The sequence below is a fragment of the Balearica regulorum genome, chromosome Z (assembly GCF_011004875.1).
Source record: "Balearica regulorum gibbericeps isolate bBalReg1 chromosome Z, bBalReg1.pri, whole genome shotgun sequence".
Classification (NCBI taxonomy): domain Eukaryota; kingdom Metazoa; phylum Chordata; class Aves; order Gruiformes; family Gruidae; genus Balearica; species Balearica regulorum.
The window spans coordinates 62,238,831-62,258,029 of record NC_046220.1 but is presented as its reverse complement, the minus strand read 5'-3'; the positions used below and the strand labels follow the sequence as shown (position 1 = coordinate 62,258,029).

General features: G+C 43.0%; 1 protein-coding gene across 2 annotated transcripts in view; it reads left to right on the top strand.

The window, feature by feature from the left end:
• Positions 1-9,476: 9,476 nt before the first annotated feature.
• PIK3R1 (phosphoinositide-3-kinase regulatory subunit 1) overlaps positions 9,477-19,199 on the top strand; it is a 61,407-nt gene continuing 51,684 nt past the window's right edge. The window contains exons 1-2 of one of the 2 annotated variants that reach the window (XM_075741250.1): positions 9,477-9,641; positions 14,466-15,224. In XM_075741250.1, the coding sequence (XP_075597365.1) occupies positions 14,891-15,224 (334 nt within the window). In that variant the 5' untranslated portion in view covers positions 9,477-9,641; positions 14,466-14,890. Of the gene's footprint in view, positions 9,651-14,465; positions 15,225-19,199 lie in introns of both variants that reach the window. The other variant, XM_075741251.1, reaches the window with a different exon arrangement.

The following is a 19,199-nucleotide window of genomic DNA, read 5'->3' as shown; positions in this document are numbered from 1 at the left end:
GGGAGGCACTGGTTGACCTAAGCCCTGTACCTACCTCTCATCACACAGCTCTCCAGACTGGGCCTCTTTTTGCAGTGCCTGCTCCAAAGATAAGCACAGCTGGCTCTTGGATCCCACTGATGCATCTATTGAGAACAATGGATCACATCTGTTGCTGTGAAGACACCACTGCAGCAAAACTACTGAAGGGATCTTTTTACTTGAAAATGGTAACAGAAGAGAAGTTTTCTCCTTTTTCTACAATCACACTGTCCTCCTTACCCAGCATAAGCTATCTCAAGGAGGTCTCCTTTGACTGTGACAGCCAGGGCGACACAATGAATATCCTGCTGTCTTCATGGAGGGAGGGAGGACTCTCTAAGAAATACTGAGGCTTCAGAATGAATACTGGCATGGGAAGTGAAATCTATTTCAGAGTACCTCCAAAAATTGTCTCACTTCAGCTTTTTCTTGCCAAGGCTCACTAAAATTTCATGCAGTGCTGATATGATATGAAATATAACACTGTGTAGGAAATAAGCTCACCAGGCATACTGGAATTACTTAATTCCCATTTTAGCTGTTACATTACTGTATGGGACCCAGATACATAGATCAGGCATCCATCCAGCCTGTCCCTGTTCCCACTACAAGTGGTGGAAGAAAATCAAGTTTGTATTATATGATCACAGTCCTTACAGAGAATTTTGATGCTTTATTAAAACTCCAGAATACGATACTCTCCAACTCAAAATAAGGCAGGACTCCAAGCCCACAGTGAAGATTATCTGTAGACTATAAGCTCCTTGTCTTTTCTTTTGAGTAAGTTCTTTCCAGTTCGCTGAAATGCTACTCTAAACTTTCTCTGCATCATTTTGTAGACCATTAGCAACCACCAAAAAAAAAAAAAAATAAAAAAAAAAAAAGGAAAACGTTCCATGATTTAAAAAGTGAGATCCTGGGCTGCAAATTCACATAGGTTCTGTGTTACCCCAGCTCCCCTGAGTGTAGCACCATGGAGCAGCATGTGCAACACAACACACACTGTTCACCCAGACCTCCCTTGCCTCTCCCTAGTGAAAGCAGAAATGCTCTCCAAGGACAACTGCTTACAACATTTTTCACTGGTGAATATATCACGCATTCCCCTATAACTCAATTTCCATGTGGCTTATATTACCTACATTTTTGGGCTCCAGCGTCTTCCATTTTGCTGTTACTACAAGCAAGTGAGATCCAGTTGTGGCTAGACTAAGGCACATAACTTGGGCAAGGCACATAATAGGCTCACCCAACTTGGAGTTTCTCTGGGTGACACTTCAGTCATGAATTTCTAAATTATATCTAAATATCTAAAGGCCTCTGTGCAGACTGCTGTACAAGCACAGAGAGAAGCCAACCTTGCAAGGATAACTGGCCCTCCCTGGACCACTATTTTCTGCCTCCTAGTCTTCCAGAAAAAACAGATCGTAGTCCTCAGGTGCTGCAGGGCAATCTGAGATGGAGGATTTGCTTCCCACAGTCCAGCCCCTTGGCAGTTTTGAATTCAGTCACATACAAGGAACAGCCACAGTTTCAGTACCTGTCACACTGTGTTAATAGCACTTCCTCTCATCAGCTTCCAATAAAATGTTTGCTGTACTAGCAATTCTTCTGTCCTGCATTTAACCATGATGTTTCTTATGGTGTACCTCACCATATCACTCTGTTTCCACAGTCTATATATTTCGCAGTTTTTTTCCCGTACTCAAGCCATCGGCATCTTCTGCTTCTTCTAAGACTTTCTCTCTAGAAGGACTCATGAAAGTCAAACTATTTTTTTTCTGTGTCACATTCAAAACTTCTTATGTTGGCTGTTTCAATCCATTTCTGTAATAAGTTCAGCTATTTCTTACATCTTCAAGGCTGTCACAAGATCCCTCTGAGATCTGACTTATGACATGACACAGCTGATGAACTACAAGTTCCCCAAATTCCTTCACTTTAAAAAGTGATGCTTCAGGAAACAGGCCAGAGGGCAGTCAGTCCCGTCTCTTAAGAAGCTGGTGACCCTACCATAAGCCACAGTTGCATCACATCAAGGGATGTCTTTTCAGCAGCAAGTTGCATGAATAAATTGCCCTTACAACATAGTTTCTGCTTCAGGCAGCTGGCACACTCAAACAAGGACAGTGAGAGACCAAACCCTGCTCCAGACAACATAGGTCATTTTCATCATGATCTGAGGAGATCATGGTATCTTTGCACCAGCCACTGATTTTTGTTTGTCATCCAAACCCATGCCCATCCAAAAAAAAAAAATCCAACCCCCTACAGCAGTAACAAATACTTCCGGAGACTACATGGCTTTGTTCTAGGTCCATTTCCTCCTCCTGTAAAGGTTATTGGGAGACACTCCTTTTCCAAAATGCATTTCATTTCCAAAGTCATACAGAAGTTCTTATATGAAATGTGCAACAACAATGTACAAATTGGTGGGCAATGGGCAGACACTACCATCCTTATCTTTGAATTTCTGTTCTTTTCCTTAGACCCCAAAACCTTACTTTAAAACTGTGGTTTCCTCCACCCCCCTCCCCTTTTCTTTGTGGTTTAACTGATAAAGTCAGAATGGGAGGAGGTTTCACCACTTTTGCTGCATGTAAAAACATTAAATTATTCTGTTATTCTGAGGCTCACTGATAGTATGAAGATGACAACTGAACACCAAGGATAGCATTTTCTTGTTCTGCTAGTAACAGAGGGCTTCTTTGGTTGGGTTTTTCAGTTTAGCAAATTCCTGATGCAATTGTCTTGATACGAGCTGTTCAAGTTTTTCCCCAAAATAACATTCTTCTTTTCCCTATTTTTTATTTTTGCAAAGAAAGTAATTTGTAAACAATTATTCAGTTTATACTGAAATATACTAGCTCAAATGCATTTGTCAAGTCCTATTTTTCATCTAATTAAAAAGATGTCCTAGTAGCACATACCAAATAAACATTCCAAATGAAAATAAAAGCATTTCAAATGTCACAGAATCACAGACTCACAGAATAATTTAGGTTGGAAAGAACCTCTAAGGGGCATCTAGTCCAGCGTCTCCTTTGAAGCAGGGCTATCTTCAAAATTAGATCATGTAAACAAAAAAGGGTTCCAAACACTAACCACTCAAATAATTGCTTGCTTTACACTGAAATTCATTTAATAGTTTTGTAAGATTTTTACAATAAGCTATAATTTCTTGTAGTACAGAAACTATGTCATTGCCGTAAAATGACACAAGCACCCTACTCAGATGTCCGGCACAGTTAATGACGAATTACATGTGGGCATGGGTTCGTCTATATGTGCACTGAGGAGACCAGTGATGAATCATCCTGTCCTATAGCTAGCTGCAAGGTGGAACTGGCACTGTTTGTTCCACTTGCTGTTCCTACCAAAGAAGAGGAGTAGGTAGAAATAATAAAGGCAATTTGCTGCCATGCATTTCCCCTTGAAAAAGGGAGAGGCAAATGTTCTCAGCTTTCTCACCTGAGATTTAATGAAGCCTGACTTTCTAAGGTGCAGCTCCCAGAGCCTATATTATCATTTTGGGCCTGCTAGAATGACAGCTGTCGTGTCGTGTGATAATATTTGCAACAAACAGGTGGAAGCCCTGTTGATGCACTGTTAGTCAGCAGCAGAATACCTTGATACAGCTAATTAATCATGTTGCAAATTTGTCTCAAAGTTTAAAAAAATTATAGGTCTGGCCCATCAGATTAAACAGCAAAGATTCATTCATTTATTGCTGCAATAAAAAAGAACTACTTCCCCAGCCCAGGCAGCAAAAGGAAACTGAATACACTTTTCTTTTGGCCTTGAACTCCTACTAGCTTCACAGGATGAGCTCTAATTTTGTATTAGCTTCCTAGTACTGTAATTGTTAGAGATGTCACTCAAGATGTTTTTTATGTAGGAGCAACAGCACATGTTCCTGCCTGGCAGAACTTCGATTATTCATGCCCATATTGCAGTGAATTTTGCAGGCTCTACAAAAACACATCTAAATTGGCAAGGTTTCCAAGGCTTGGTCTTGCATCTTATGCACTTTGCAAGAGAAGGGAAGGTGCCATCTATGAAGTTGATATATATATTTATATATATCAAATTTATTTATATATATATTGAGACTTACTGCATCTACTTCTCAGACAAAGATCACTACTGCAGGATCCAAATTTACCTGTGATCAGATATCAACACCAAAACGTACAAATGGCATCTTTTAGGGAAACAGTCTCAGTAGAAAACACATCTACAGATGACCCTGGAAAATTAGATACATTATTACTCATGGGGGTCTTATTACTCCTGGTGGTCTATTCAGATCGTGCTGATAGATGTTGGGTGCACAAACGATACAGTGCACATGAAAACTTCCAAGATTTCTGTTCATGCTGCACCACTTGTCTACACAGAAGACACGAGTCTTGCATGGCTGTCAAGCCTAGACTTTTCTATGACTTAGCACACAAGCACTGAAAGAGCAGAGGAGGAATTACTCATAGATTTCATAAAAAGCAGAATCTATGTTTATGTAATTTTATATGGTTGAAAGATAAACACAGATGTTGCATTTGCAGATATGATATTTATAACACTATTTTATCAATTATGCTGTGCTTCAGACATGGAAAAGCATTGTCTATTTATTTGCCTTAATAGTCTGTAGATCAAAAAAAATTCTTATAGATTTTAAAAGGTTGACAAAATGTAGATTTTCATATGTTTATCTAGTCAAAATTATGAGACTAGAGAAAAAGATTACATAAGTCAACTTTCAGATGACTAAAAATAGTTTGGGTTTTTTAAACAAAATATTTTGAAGACTTTTCATGAACACAAAGTATTTTCTGGCTGTGATTAGCACACAGAAATCTTCTTTTCCACTAGATTTGTGTTTTAGAAATGTGCTCCAAAGCAAACTGGAGAAACTCCTTGCTAACAGGTCACATTGCAGGAGCAAGGCTGTCTGCTTTTACAACTGCAGTCATCTGGGTTTCAGACACAGCGTAGGAGCAGAGGAGCGATTTTGGTGCCACTTTGCTTCTAGTAGGAAGTTTTAATTAAGAGAAAATATGGCTTCTCAGGGTTTGTGTCTTCTTCTGATAATTCATATATACATGCACTTACCTAACCATAAAAGGTATCCAGTGGTCATCTATTCCATCTCTCTGGCCAAGGCAGGACAACCAGTACCCCTGCTGGGCAGCTGTTTTGACTGGCCTTCCTAAAAACTTCCAGTGATGGAGATTCCACCACCTTCTCAGTCACCCCATACCATGAAGAATGGAAAAAAGCCTTAGGTGTCCACTATAGCATGAAATGAATCATACATTAGCAATGTCTATAAAGGGAGATTTGTCTGATTAGCTGAGATACCAACATCCATTGCTGATGTCAGGTTTTTGGCTGGATAGAAGCCATTCTATCCTTCCCACAGAACTGAAATAAATACAAATCAAATCACGCTGTGATGCCCAGCATGACTGGCACACTGCTAATCAGCTTCCTCCCAGTTTTAACTTGAAAGTTGTCAGGCTTACTTCTCTGATTCTTAATATGATTCCAAGCTTTGCTTCTTTCTTTCCTGCACTCCTATAACTATAGTTCCTTTATATGCTAAAAGAACTTTATAGATCCTATATCTATCTTTTCCTTTATATGCTAAAATGCTTTTAAGCAATGAAGGAACTTGCTTATCATGCTACTGTTTTGTCTTCTGAAACACACTTAAACCCACATTTTTTGGCCAGCAATATTTTCTTTGTCCTAGCTATGACAGGAAAACATCACCATTCACAGTCTTAGATGCTTGTCTTTCTTGTGATCCATTTTATATGTTTTGTATTTAAATCATGTCTACAATAACTATGGACAGTTTTTCCTGTTGTTTTCCTGACTTCCCACTATGGTCACTCCTTTGGGAGTTATTTACATGAGTCATTTAGCAATGTGTGCTAGTAGAACAGTGTAGTTACACTGTATGAATTAATTTTCATCTTTGGGAGTAAGAAAGAATGTAAGTGTTGATTCTCTTTCAACTTTAATGTTCAAATCAGCTGGCTGAAACCCTACTGCTGCAGGATGGTATGATATTATGCCATGAATCACAAGGCTCTGTTCTGAACTCAGTAAATTACATATGCCATTAGCATTCATCACACCTAAGGTATATTCCAATAAAACTCCCCTGCACGGTTTCCTCAACCTTTGCCCATGCTATTCCAGGAGATCCAATTCAGCACTGATAAAATCCACTAATCTAGCTATCTTACTTTACAAAGGGATTTGCCTTGATATCTTAGAAGAAAGAGAAGGAAATCTCTCTGCTTAGAATGTGCCAGTAAAGAAGAAAAATGAAGTTTGCCAGTTGTAGTGGAGGAGATCTGATGCTCTGGGAACTCTGCTTTCCCCACAGATCCTCTGCTGAGTGCATTTTTTCCTCTCAGTTTCCATACTTTAAAATTTCCTTTCTAAGATCAAGCTGAACTTTTTTTGCCAGAGGAAAGGGAACTTCCAGGGTAGATTCTCTCCAGTGCTGCCTGACCTTTACCACAGAAAGCTTACCCAGAGGTCAGATGCAAAGGCTCAAATCACAGCAGCTGATTGAAGAAGGAACCCAGGTTTTCAAATTGTGCATCCTCCTCCTTATCAAGCTTTACACAAGAGTACTGCTTCACAATGTTCCTAAACCAAACCTTATTGCATAACCTTCACCTACCGAAATCAGACATAGGAAATGATTCATGGAGTCACTGGGATAATGCTGGGGTCTGCAGGGAAAGGGACGTGAGGGAGCTGGAGTGACCTTGAAACAGATGTCACAACAGCCCTGACAGTAAAGCCAGCAAGGGGTGCAATAAAGCGACCTGCTGCTATTGCTTACTTTCCCTCTTTTGGGTCCCTTTTTCTCCTTGATCGACAGAGCAAACAGCAAGTGAGATGCTCGAGGTGGACTCAAGAGTCAAGTTCAGGGAAGAAAACTGGTAAAGAAAGGAGAGACCGAGATGTTCAGCTACTACAGAAGGGAGGTGGGAAGGAGGTCCTGGACCCCGCCCTGGAGACTTTCCCTTCCAGTGAGGGACACCATGCCAGCAGGGAGGGTGCACAGACATCCACTCTAGCCCTGTATTTCACCTGTGGGACAAGTCTAGTCTCACCAGTTGGGAACCATTACTCAATAGGTTTTCAGTTCCCTTAAATACCCATCGTCAGGCCAGTGCCCAGGACTGGCATTCCAACCAGCCAGTCTGTCTAATCCCCTTCAAAATCCATGCTGTTTTTGCCCTCAGCAACAGCAAATGCCAGAGACAGCAGTCTGGACAGAAGAAATGGAACATTCTTTCTTAACTCTGCTTCTGCCTGCATTTTCAATCCCACCAAAAAAATGTATGAGATGAGAGCTGGCATTTCCCTCAACAATTTTACTATTTAGTATTTAAATTACAGTAACGCTTTTGCTTACGTACAAACACCAGTCCCTGTTCCAAAAGGAGTGTTTAGTTCAAAAGTAATTTTGTGTGTTTAGATTGCCAGATAGGCTAATGAGGGCATTTTAACCATTTTCTGGGGACTGGATTCTGCAACTCCAAGGCTACAGCCTCACAGTGCTCTGTCACGACCCTGTGGGGTCAGACCCACGCTGTCATCCCAAGAGGCCTGAGGAGCTGTCATCTTCTCTCATCTGCAGTGCTGAAGTGAACAGAGTCCTAATGAGTCAATGCAGAAATGATTAATGGGTGTCAGGAGACATCTTTCCAGTGTCTCTTGCAAGCTTGCAAAGTTAGGGACTCAGCAGGGAAAAAAGTAAAATCCTCTCCAAAACACAAAAGGCCACAGAAGAGCATCTTTTAAAGAAATTATAGCTGATAAGAGATTTCCACTTTTCCCCCATACTCAGCACAACCAAATTTCTTGGTTTAGAACATTTTTCAGGAAAAATACCTCCAAAAGTCTAAGGATTCCAAAACCATGCTCTGATCCATTGCACTTGGCAAAAACTAATTACAACTTATTGTAGTAAATGTTCCACTTTTTCTCTCAGTTGTCTGTGATCAGACCATAAGCTAATTTGCTGTTTCTGAATGCCCAACTGCCAAATTAAAGCAAGGTCGACTCTCCCCTTTCCCCTAGACAACAACTACTCCTCTTTCAGTCATAACAGTTCAGGCTGTCTTACTTTTATCAGTCCCACAGTTTCACACAAGGTATTTCAAGGCCTGATCCTTACACTCTGTCCCCACAAACACCTTGTTCTTGCTTTCGATGTTCTACATATCTCTTATTTGGGTCTTTTTAATCAGGTCAACCCCTGGCACTTGTATTCACAGCAAGGGTCTCAATGAATCTTTAGCTTGCTTCCTGCAGGGCTGCCCTTGCAGTCATTCCCTGCCAGCCTAGATGTGTTATACCTTTGCGTAAACCACTTTCTCCTCTTTCACAGCGACACCTACAAGGCCTGAGTCATGGTAACATATGTACGCATATTTAGTGTCTAAAGATAAACAGAGACCTGTTCAAACACAGCACACATACCTCAGCAGCACGACTCTCTTGCTGCAACCTCGTGGTGTTGTGTCACACCCGCATGTTGTCAGATGCACCGGAGATTGTGCACTCCTTGGAGAAGGGAATATGTCATTTTATTCTGCGCTGCATGGAGCCTAGCAAACTTAGGCTCCGTGCAATAACAATTAATGGTATCAACTGAAGATCTCTGCTGCTGCTGACAGTTACCACCCCCACACATTCAACTGTGCCTGCTGCAAGGCAGCTCTGGCTAGGCTGGGGCTGAGAGGTGTTTGGCACGGCGCAGGGCTGCACAGGGCAGAGGGAGCACCGGGTGGCCCACGGCCCGTTGCGCACGGCTACAGGCAGCCCCCCGTCAGGCCGCCCCGGGGGAGCAGCCCCGGAGCTGGTGCCCCACGCAGCATCGCCCGGCCGCACCGCGCTACCCTGCTCCGGGCTCAGCCGGACACCCACGGCCCACGTACTGGGGAGCGGAGCGGGCTGTTTTGTTCTGGGCACGTTCCACCAACGTAACGTATTACGTCAATTTGGGGGTTAGGGAAGGAAAAAAGAGGAGAAAAATCCCCAAAGAGGAACTAGGCAGAAGCACGTGTTCCTCTCACTGCCGCTCCCCGGCCTCGCCTGGCCTTCTGCGGCCGAGGGAGCCCCCAGGCCTCACTGGCACCGCCGGGGCCGCCGTCGGAGGGCGGCGACCCCGCACCCCCTTCGCCGCGGGCGGGAGCTTTGGGCAACCCGACACCGCCGCCGGCTGCCAGCGCCTCGGACCAGCCCGGGGCGAGCCAGCGACCGGGCCGGGGGGCGGGCGGGCGGGCGGCAGCGAGCACCGCCCCTCGGCCGCCGTCAGTTAGCGAACGGGGCGGAGCAGTGGCGGTGGTGGCGGCGCGGATTGGCGGGCGCGCTGGGGGGGGCGCGGCGGAGGCAGTGCTGGCGGCGGGCACGGCGCCGATGAAGCGCTGGGGCGGTTGAGCGCGGCCGGGCGAAGTGAGTCCGGGTGAGCGGCGGGCCGGACGCACGGCAGAGAGCGGGCCGACGCGGCGGCGGCTGCCCGGCGGCGGGAAGGAAACGGTGGCGGCGGCAGTGCCGCCGCCGCCGCAGCTGCTGCTGAGGTAAAGTGAGTGCCGCTGCGGCCGCCTTACTTGGCCGCTGCCCCGCAGGCGACTGCTGGGGCAGGGGAGCGGAGCGGTGCGGGGCCGTGCGGCCTCACGGGACTCGGGCACCGGCGGTCCCTGCGGAGTGACAGGCCGAGCGGGAGCGCCGCCGCCTCGTGCAACTTCTTCCCCCGTCCGGGGCCGGCTGTGGCGCCGCCGAGCCCTCCGGCACGGCAGGCTCGGGCGGGCCGTCCGCTGCGGCCGGCGCTGAGTCCCGGGGGCGGCGGAGCTTCTCCCCCCCGCGGCCGGGGGCGCCCCGAATCGGCGCTTCCTGATCAGGCAGGGCGGGCGGCGCGCCGTGCTGGGGGCGAGGCCCGGCGACCCGCGGGGCTGCCCGGGAGTCCCGGCCCCGCTGTGCGGCGTGGGGCGCCGGACTGGTGCCCCCCGCCCGGCTGGCGTCCCCGGGGCGGCGGGAGGGGTGTCCGTAGGAAGCGCTGGGGCGGCCGTCGCCGGGGGGGGAGCGGGCGGCGCGGTGTCGAGCCTGCCTGTCCTCGGGTCTCCTTCGAGGGCGGTTCCGGCGGCTCCGCGACCGTCTCCGGGCCGGGGCGCGCTGTCTCCGCGCAGCCCTTTCCCGGCGGTAGAGGGGCTGCACGCCCCCGAGCGGGGCCGGGGCGCGGGGTCCGAGCTGCGGCCCCTGGAGAGCGGCTGCTCTGCGTCGGGGACGACCGCCCGGGTGCGTGTCGGTGCAGGACTCCCGGAGGGGTTAACTTGCCCCCCTCTTAACAGGGTGGAAGCTCAGTTTGTATTACTTTACTAGGGTTTTTAATTATTGCTGTTAATTTAATGATTTTTCTGAAGTGGCCTTGATGCTTCCCTGCTTTCTTCTGTACCTTTGCAGCGCGTATAAAGTCTTTCAGGCGTTTCAGAATGGAACGTGCTTTACAGTGTCCACAGTGAAGTTAATGTACTTCTTCCATGTGTACGTATGTATTTGAACTTGTCCAGCGGTAGAATCTCCACAGGCTCAAAAATCACTCTTTCAAAGTGGTATAAAGGTATTATATAAATATGCATCGCCTTCTTCATGTTGTATCATGGACCTCACTTTCCTGCAGAAAATAGTGTCCTGGTGTGGTACTCACCTTGGTCATCTCCATCTGGAGAGCGGCAGCAGGTACTTATGTGCGTGTGCAGAGGGAACTGCACTTTGAGTTACAGGTGTGTAGACACCTAGTGGGGAGAAGAGTCAGTTTCCATGCACGTTCCTTGCTCACACTTAAATTCTCGTTATTTCACTGCCTCCCCAGTACATTAGTCTGCTCTTCTACCGATGGAGCTCGTAATTGCAGTGAAAGGGAAGTTCATGTTAGGTGCTCTTTCCCTAGGGATTTTTGGAATAAGTATGAGAGAGATGGCAGTGCGAGGAGATGTGTTTACTAAATGTGTTAGTATAAAGGTGAATAAAATCTTTGCTGTCTTGTATAGGGGTGCCGTATTAGTAGCACATGGGCACCCCTCTTGTTGGGCTGGTAGTAGCATGAATTTGCAGAGTAGAAGTTTTTATTCTCAGTCACCAAAGTATGCTAGCTAGTATGGGAGGAAATAATTGGATATCAGTGGAGTGGGAGCCAGACATCATTTTTAATAGTCAGAGAAGGGGAGAATGGAGGGGAAGCTTTCATGTCCCCTTCCTTTTCCACTTACTTTTACAAGAATCTCTTGCATCTTTCTGTTGAATTTTAAATTTTATAACTGTTGCAATGCCCAACATAAACCACTCTGCTGAGAGATCAGAATTCTGCCTGAACTCAGGAATCTTTCATTAGGATCAAGCTCTTAGACAGTAAATAAAAAACAAATGAGTGTTTGATTGTCTTACAATACTTCTTCCTCCTTTTCCATTCCACCGGCCAAATGGAAATCCAGTAATACATCATCTCAAATATAACAATGTTTCTTGCCTAAGTATTTGGTTTGATTTTTTTTTTTCCCCTCCTGTACTTGAGATGGTCTCCAAGCTATTTATTTTAAGACTAATCGGCTTAAGTCAGTTTGAGTTAAAATGTCTGAGTGTAGAGACCATGTAACTTCACTTGGAGTAAAGGGAATTTGTTTATATGGGATCTTAACAAAGCAGTAAGTAAAGAACTGTCAAAGAGGGCTCTTTGGAGACGCTGCAGTCTTACCGGGCTGGTGTGGAGAACTGGTATCTGTCTCTGTGTTAGGGCTGTCTGCAAGGTTCTTGGAGTCTGAGTCTAACTCTATGCCCAAACCCTTTCAGACAGTGAGAATAAAAAGGCCATAAATCCAAGAAATTCAGCCTGGCTTACCCGTGGGACTGTCTCCAGGTACACAAACCATAGATCAGTCAGGAGATAGGATGCTGGGGGCCCTGTACCGAGGGCAGTGCTGAGGAGTATGAACCAGTACTGCAGCTCTGAGCCCCAGAGAAACTGGATTTAGGGAAGCTTTGCTACCATAACTGCATTGAGTTGTTCTAAGTACGTAGAATGCAAGTAAGTAGGACCTTTGGTCCTCTCTGATTCAGGTTTTGACTTTTTAAAATATGCTTAAGCAGTAAGCAGTTTTTATGCTATTACAACATTTCCAGTTCTGTATTGTCAAACCAAGCATGAGACGCAAGTGCTCATTCTAAACATCTGGCCATAAAGTTACTATGATACATTTGATAATAAAAGATCAGAGGAGTAGGTCAAGTCAGTTAAATTATGCAGTGTTTAGAAGACTTAATTCGTTGAATGTCAAAATGCCTGTAGGCAGTAGGAGTGAAATGAGTAGTTGCAGCAGAGCACTTGTTGAACCTTTCTTAAAGAAAATAAATATTTCAGAATATTTAATGTAATCGAAGTGATAATTTACTAGCAGGTTTTGCTGTGCTTAGTTGGTTTTGATTAGAAACATTTAGATTAGCTCCAACACTTAGATCTAAGGTGTGTAAGTGCATTTTGTTCCCTTGTTATATGAAATGGGAGGAACCCATGCTTTTGAAAAGGCTTCTGTACAATTTAATTGATACTTGTGCTTTAGAATTTTCTTTTTTTTTTTTCCTCTAGTTCTTGTCTGTACGCTTTCCTCTGGTGGAAGAGGCAAAATTAAATATCACTGAAACTCTTCACGTTAATTGCAAAGTCTGTGATGTTTGGTAGTGTGAGCTAAGCAGCATAGTTTGGTTTTTCAGAAGTGGCTGCAGAAATTTCTCATTAAAATTTTGGTGGGAGCTGGATGCCTAATCCATGTGGATGGATTTGCAGGTTATTAAAATAAATACTTGTGTGTAGGCTTTTTGAAATGAGAAGTCTAATTCAGGCTCAGATAAGTCCTTCCTACAGCAAAAACTGTTTGCAGTGGATGATAAGGAAGTTCTTCGAGAACTTAGAAGATTTTTCTTCTGTGTTCTGTCACAAGAGATGTTGCGCAATAAGCTGCAGGGAATTATATTTAGACCTGATGGACTGAAGAGGAGCTGTGTACAAGTTAGGGATCAGGGTCATTCACTGGCAAAGGAAGCCCATATACATTCTTATAAACACTTTTTAGCTTGTGAGTTAGTCACGTTCCAGGGACTTGATGACTGAGACAGTAGAGAAAATGGTGTGGAAAAGAGCTGTCAGAGGTTCCCTGTTCCAGCCCTGTCGACTGATGTCCATTTACAATGTAAAAAAAAAAGTCTCAAAAAAGTCAGCTTTCCGTACACTAAGTACATGGTACACAGTCAATATTTTACCTACTGGTATTACATAGTGTGTGTCCCCCCCCCCCCCCCCCCCCCGGTCTTCTATTCAGATGTAGTTTAGGAGTTTCAGTGCAACTTTGAGTAGTTAGTGCTTTCTGGTTCCCAGTGTAGCATTTCAAATTATGATTGGGCTTGTCTTTTTAAGTAGATGAAAATGAGTAACGGTTGAAATAATGTTTAGAAAACTTTCACTGTTCTATATGTCTTTAAGCTACTGTTTCCTAAATTGATTTTTTTTTTAAGTCATATTTTTCCTCTTTACTTTATGGTCAGGCAACCTTGAGTCAAATGTTCAGGCCTGTAGTCTCTTGCCTTTAGTGTAATTTAAGCATACACCCTGATACTTTCCTCCTGCTAGTGCTGCTTAGGTGGTCTGGGTGTGCCTGTTTCAGTTGCTGATTGTTTTTTGTAGTATTACACCATAAACACATTAAAAACATCTGAAAGATGGGGGAGTGGGGAAGCCCCTCTTTTTAAGAAAACAGAAATATGGTATTTGTCAAGTAAGAGCATTTTTGACTTTTTGGTTCTCCTGCAGATTATGAAAAGACCCCTCCCCCCAACAGGTTTTTGGAATATAGGCTTTGGGCTGGGGATCGGTGAACGTCCTCACCCTCTACATAAACAGCAGGAGATGGAATACCCCAGTGGTGAGCGTCAGTGCTAATTACAGTGAGCTCCTCTTCTGTCCTGGCAGACCTCTTGTGGGGAAGGGTTGTGGCTGTGTGTCTTCAGGGAGATAACATGTAAAATCTTGCTGCTAGGATAGATACTGCACTACAGGGATAGCTCCAGGGCTTAGCCCTCTCTCTCTGAGACTTCAGTAGCCTTAAGCCACAGAGAAAGAAGCATGTCTCATACTGCAGGGGTGCAAATTTGGTTCAAGTAATTACATACACATTCTTTATAAAAACATGAGCATTACTGGCAGATTTTTTTGAGGTCGCTTTATTTTATTGTTCACAGCTCTCTTGTGGGACTCAACCTCTACTAGGGTTGTAGAAACATTAAGTCATAAGTGGAATCCCAAGTTCACAATCATCAAGAGAATTTGAAATGATTTTAGCAATTTTCTCTTCTCTTTCCAGGAAGAGCATATGTGCAGAGTTCGGTGGCAGAATATTTAAGGTACGTGGGCAATCTGTTGCAAGTACAACTGAAGAAGGTGTGACTGGCTAGAAGAACCAGCTGAGCTTGTGTATGGAGACCCAGAAGTGCCAGCAAGCCCAGAAAACAGGCTAATTGGAAGAATATTGCTAGACACAGAAGGAACACATACTTCTACAACAATCATTGACTCCCAATAAATACATCAGTAAAAACATCAGCAGTGAAATGACAGATCCTGGTGCTTTTTGATTCTCTGGTGGATTTTATTGCTTAGACATTGCTATTGACACTTTTATTATCCCATTTAATACATCTTGAATATCTCTGTACATAAAACTATAGCTGGACAATTGCATTTTGATACTGTTTAATAACACTTTTGAATGTTAAATAGTTTGCCAAGATGAGTGCCGAAGGATATCAATACAGAGCTTTATATGACTACAAAAAAGAGCGAGAAGAAGACATTGACTTGCACTTAGGTGATATATTAACTGTGAATAAAGGTACCTTACTAGCACTTGGATTCAGTGAAGGGGAAGAAGCAAAGCCTGAGGAAATTGGTTGGTTAAATGGCTTTAATGAAACCACAGGGGAGAGGGGGGATTTCCCAGGAACTTACGTAGAGTACATCGGAAGAAAGAAAATATCTCCCCCAACTCCAAAGCCTCGTCCTCCTCGACCCCTTCCTGTAGCACCAAGTCCTGCAAAAGTTGAAGCAGAGAGTGAGCAACAAGGTCAGTACTGTTCACAGAAGGTGTGCGTGTCCCATGTTTTTCAGATATTTTTTGTTTCATAGACTTGTCTGACTGTACGTTTATGTGTGTAACACCTGCTGGTCAGCTTTTTTAGCACATGGCTCATTTCAGTCAATTAAGAATTCATAGTATTTAGCTCACACACTTTGTAATTTAATGTGCTTTGTCTCAGGCACCACAGAGACCAATAACTTACTGTGAGGCACATCTCACAGGTTGGAAAGTATGCTTATAATTCACGACTGTAAAGACTTAAATGGAGAATGAGCAAGGTAGCATTTATTTTAGGTTTCTAAGGAGCTGGTGGAAGTGTTTCCCTCTGTGGTTCGTCAGACTCACTGTTGAGAAACTTCTTCGTGAATCCAACAGAACGATTTCCAAATAAACAGTATGGTCCTATCATAAATCTGCTAACAGCAAAAAATAGGTACTTTGTCATGGAGGTTTATCTATGGCATTAAAAGTAAGAGCAGGTATTTAAAAGTGAACAATGGAATGATGATAAAGAAATTCAGATTTTAATGTTTTTGGGGGTAAGGCATGCAGTAGAACAAATAGCACTTATATAAACAAAGGAAGATATTTCCTTTGTTTAAACAGAAGTTGCTTTCTAACCTACATTTGCAACAGTATGTTGGGCAGAACTCAGAATGTGATCAGAGCTCTCCTGTTAATAGAGGAAAGTGTCTTCTCTTTTTTTTATTTGGAAAAAGTTCAGGGTAAAAAACCCAACGCCCTTCTTCCAAGTGATTTGTCTCCTTTACCTACTGGCATTCAGATATTTGTGTTTTACGTACCAACAAGTCAAGTTTGATAGGATATTGATATATCTTTCTTAGATTAGATTTGACAATGGTCCTTCACTTATCAAAAGTCTTATATTGCTTCATTATTTTTCAAAATTATCAGTGTTTCTAGCTGTAGGAAATACAAGTTTCAGTATGTGATCCTGTTTCTCACAGTGACACCATAGTTCTGAATAGTATCATCACCCTCTGCCTCCATAGAAATGTCTGCAGCATCACTTGCAAAGTTGTGGTATCAGTTTATCAGCTTCCATCCCACTGTGTCTATTACGAGTTTATATTCAGCTGTGATGATAATCAACAAAGGTAAGAGTGGAAAAACAGAACATTGTATGTGGCAACCAAGTGGAAACCTGGCAGAGTCATTTCTAGGTTAGTGGGGGCTTAATAAAGAGCAAATCTGAACTGCTTTATATAACAATGTCCTTAGGCACACAAGAATTGCTTGCAAATGTATAATGCCTGGGTGTACATCATTGTTAGAATGAAAGTGGGGGCAGATGGGGGGTGTAGTGTCATTTTAGGTTACACTGTACCTATTTCTTAAGTCCTTGAACTCTCAGCCTCTAGTCATTAAGAGTCTCATGGTTTCTCATTAGATTAATTCTGAAAGTGGGGTATTTGCTTTTGAAAGAAAACACTTCTTTGATCATTCCTTGTATTGGATATTAATGTGTGCTGAACAGGTAATACTGACTTTTTCCTTAACCACCTGCAGAGATGATTGTCTCCATCATTTGTAACTGCAGAATAAACATAGATGGCTCTTTGGATAGATGCCTCAACGCTGACAGGTCATTTTGAGGCAGAGGGTGGGAAGAAAATCTCATTCTTTTCATGTGCATGCTGTGGTGAAATAACTGGCATCCCAGGCTTTGATACATTTATTGCTTAAAACTTAAAAGTAGTGCTTTGTAACTTGCTTGGTCTCTGTACTTATGCTTGCTTGATGCTCCTGTTTGCAGTTCCGCACTGTGAGCTGGCCACAGCACTGTGCTGGGAAGTCTTGGTGTTAATCTTGCAGTTTCTGAGTGTGCCCTGTGACTATGTAACAGACACTATGGGAGTTTCAGCTGCTGGGAGCTACTCTGGGAAATTCTGCTGCAGACTCGGGGCATTTTGCTTAAATGTAGGCTTTTCTGCTTCCTTGGGATGAGACAGTGCCCCAAGCCTTAGTGACTGGATCTCTCCTAAACTGAAGTTCATTGCCTCTAGACAGAGTACTATTTACATACAGTGTGTTTATTTTTAATAGCTTGGCACAGTGGGGATTTGAAACAAGAAAATGTGCTAATTTAACTGGGAATCTTAATCTCAAAGTCTGCCCATGTGATCCTGCCATGATCCAGAATGTTTAGGGATCGTCTTGCAATCCAGCCTTGTATTTTTCTGATTAAAAAAAAAATAAGATAGGCTCCCATAACTCCTTTTGAATAAAAGATTTTAAGCTTCACATAAAAGGCTAGGAACCTTCAGTAATGAGGATTAGACACACGCACTCCCCACAACAGAATTGGGGAGAACGCTGAAATTTGAACTCCAAATAGCTCAAGAGTTAGGTTTAATTTCTTTTAAGATAACATAATTTTACATAAAAGAAATTGGGAAAAGTAATAAGTGGTCTTTTTACTGTAAAGAACTAAGGCAGAAAGCCCTTTAAATCTTAGGAAACATTTGAGAAATGTTGTGCTGAAAGAGTATTATAAAAAAAACAAAGGTGAAATTTTTGAGTGGGCAGAATGATACAAAAATGATATATATGGTGAAACCAGAGGTGCAGGCGGAAATACAGTTCAGATAAAGAATGATGTCGTTCAGGTGGCCTCACTATTTTTGTATATAGGATTTGGTGCAGGGAATAGCACAGTTAATATTGTCCAGCAGCCAGTGTAATGGCAGTGGGCCAGAAGATTCTTCCCAGGATGATACTTCTCTCTACACCCCTAGAGTGTATTTCAAATAAATTAATCTTTAGTATGAAACTTGCTTGACCAAATACAGTCAAGTTTACATTTTCAGTACCTGATGATTTGAAACTGCTGTGGATCAAAATGACAAATTAGTTGGGAACTGGAAGCAGAATTCTAAAATGTACCTCAGTTATTTGTAATCCATATAATTTTTTCATTCTGTAAAGAATCAGTTCTGTATGTACCCCTGTTGCGTATATGTTGAATAAGAGTACCAGAAACTTCATTGGAGATTTTAAACAATAAATACATATATAATATGAGTTCTTTTTATTTTACTACATAAGTATTTTTTAAGAAAATATTTTCTAATAATTTTGATACTCGTTAACAATTATTTATTCTGAATGGTTTTTTTCAGGCTTGGTACAGGTCAGAGCAATGGCAAGGCAGATTTAATTCCTCTTGCTGATGTGAGGCTCTCACTGGCCCAACCTGCCTTTTCCCCAAGTTTCTTCTCCCACCAGGCAGGGGTGACTGGCTGCTGCTGGAGGTATTCAGGTACTTGCAACAGTGGAGTCCTAGCATAGGGTCATCTTTATGCACTCCACCAGACATTTGAAATTTATGTGAAGCAGTAAAGATTTGATACAGATTATTTTTTTTTTCTTGAAATGCTTTCTTTTTTAAATTGGAGCTATGTAGGACTGGTTCCTTTCACTTAGCCTTGTCTCACCCAAGTCTGAAAATTACAAGTGCATAAGCTTTACTGAGTCCAGCTGAGTTTTGTGAACTTTGATTTAGCTCATCTGATACGGCTGCATACATTTAGAGTATGAAACAGTATTGTTTTTCAGTCTGGTTTGTGAAGGCTGACCTTAAGCAGACTTTGGAGCATAACACTTTGACTGACAGAAATACTTTCAGATTTAACTTGGAATGCTAAATTCCCACTTTGAAATGAAGGTCAGATTGCAGAAGGGCAGACCAGAATTTTATATGAATAATTTGTCTGTTTTGATGTTTTAGAGCTTCGTGCAGCTTCCTGTGTACCTTAAAAGGGTTGTGTATCTTGACACCTCGTACCATTTCAGCTGGTTTACAGCCTAAAAATAATCCTAAGCTCTTCCTTCTTGTAATGAAACTATAACACAGATTTTTTCTTTTTTTAAAACCCCACCTTTCTTTACGCTGCTCTTCTAGAACAGATACAGATCAGCAAATTAGACAAAGATAGT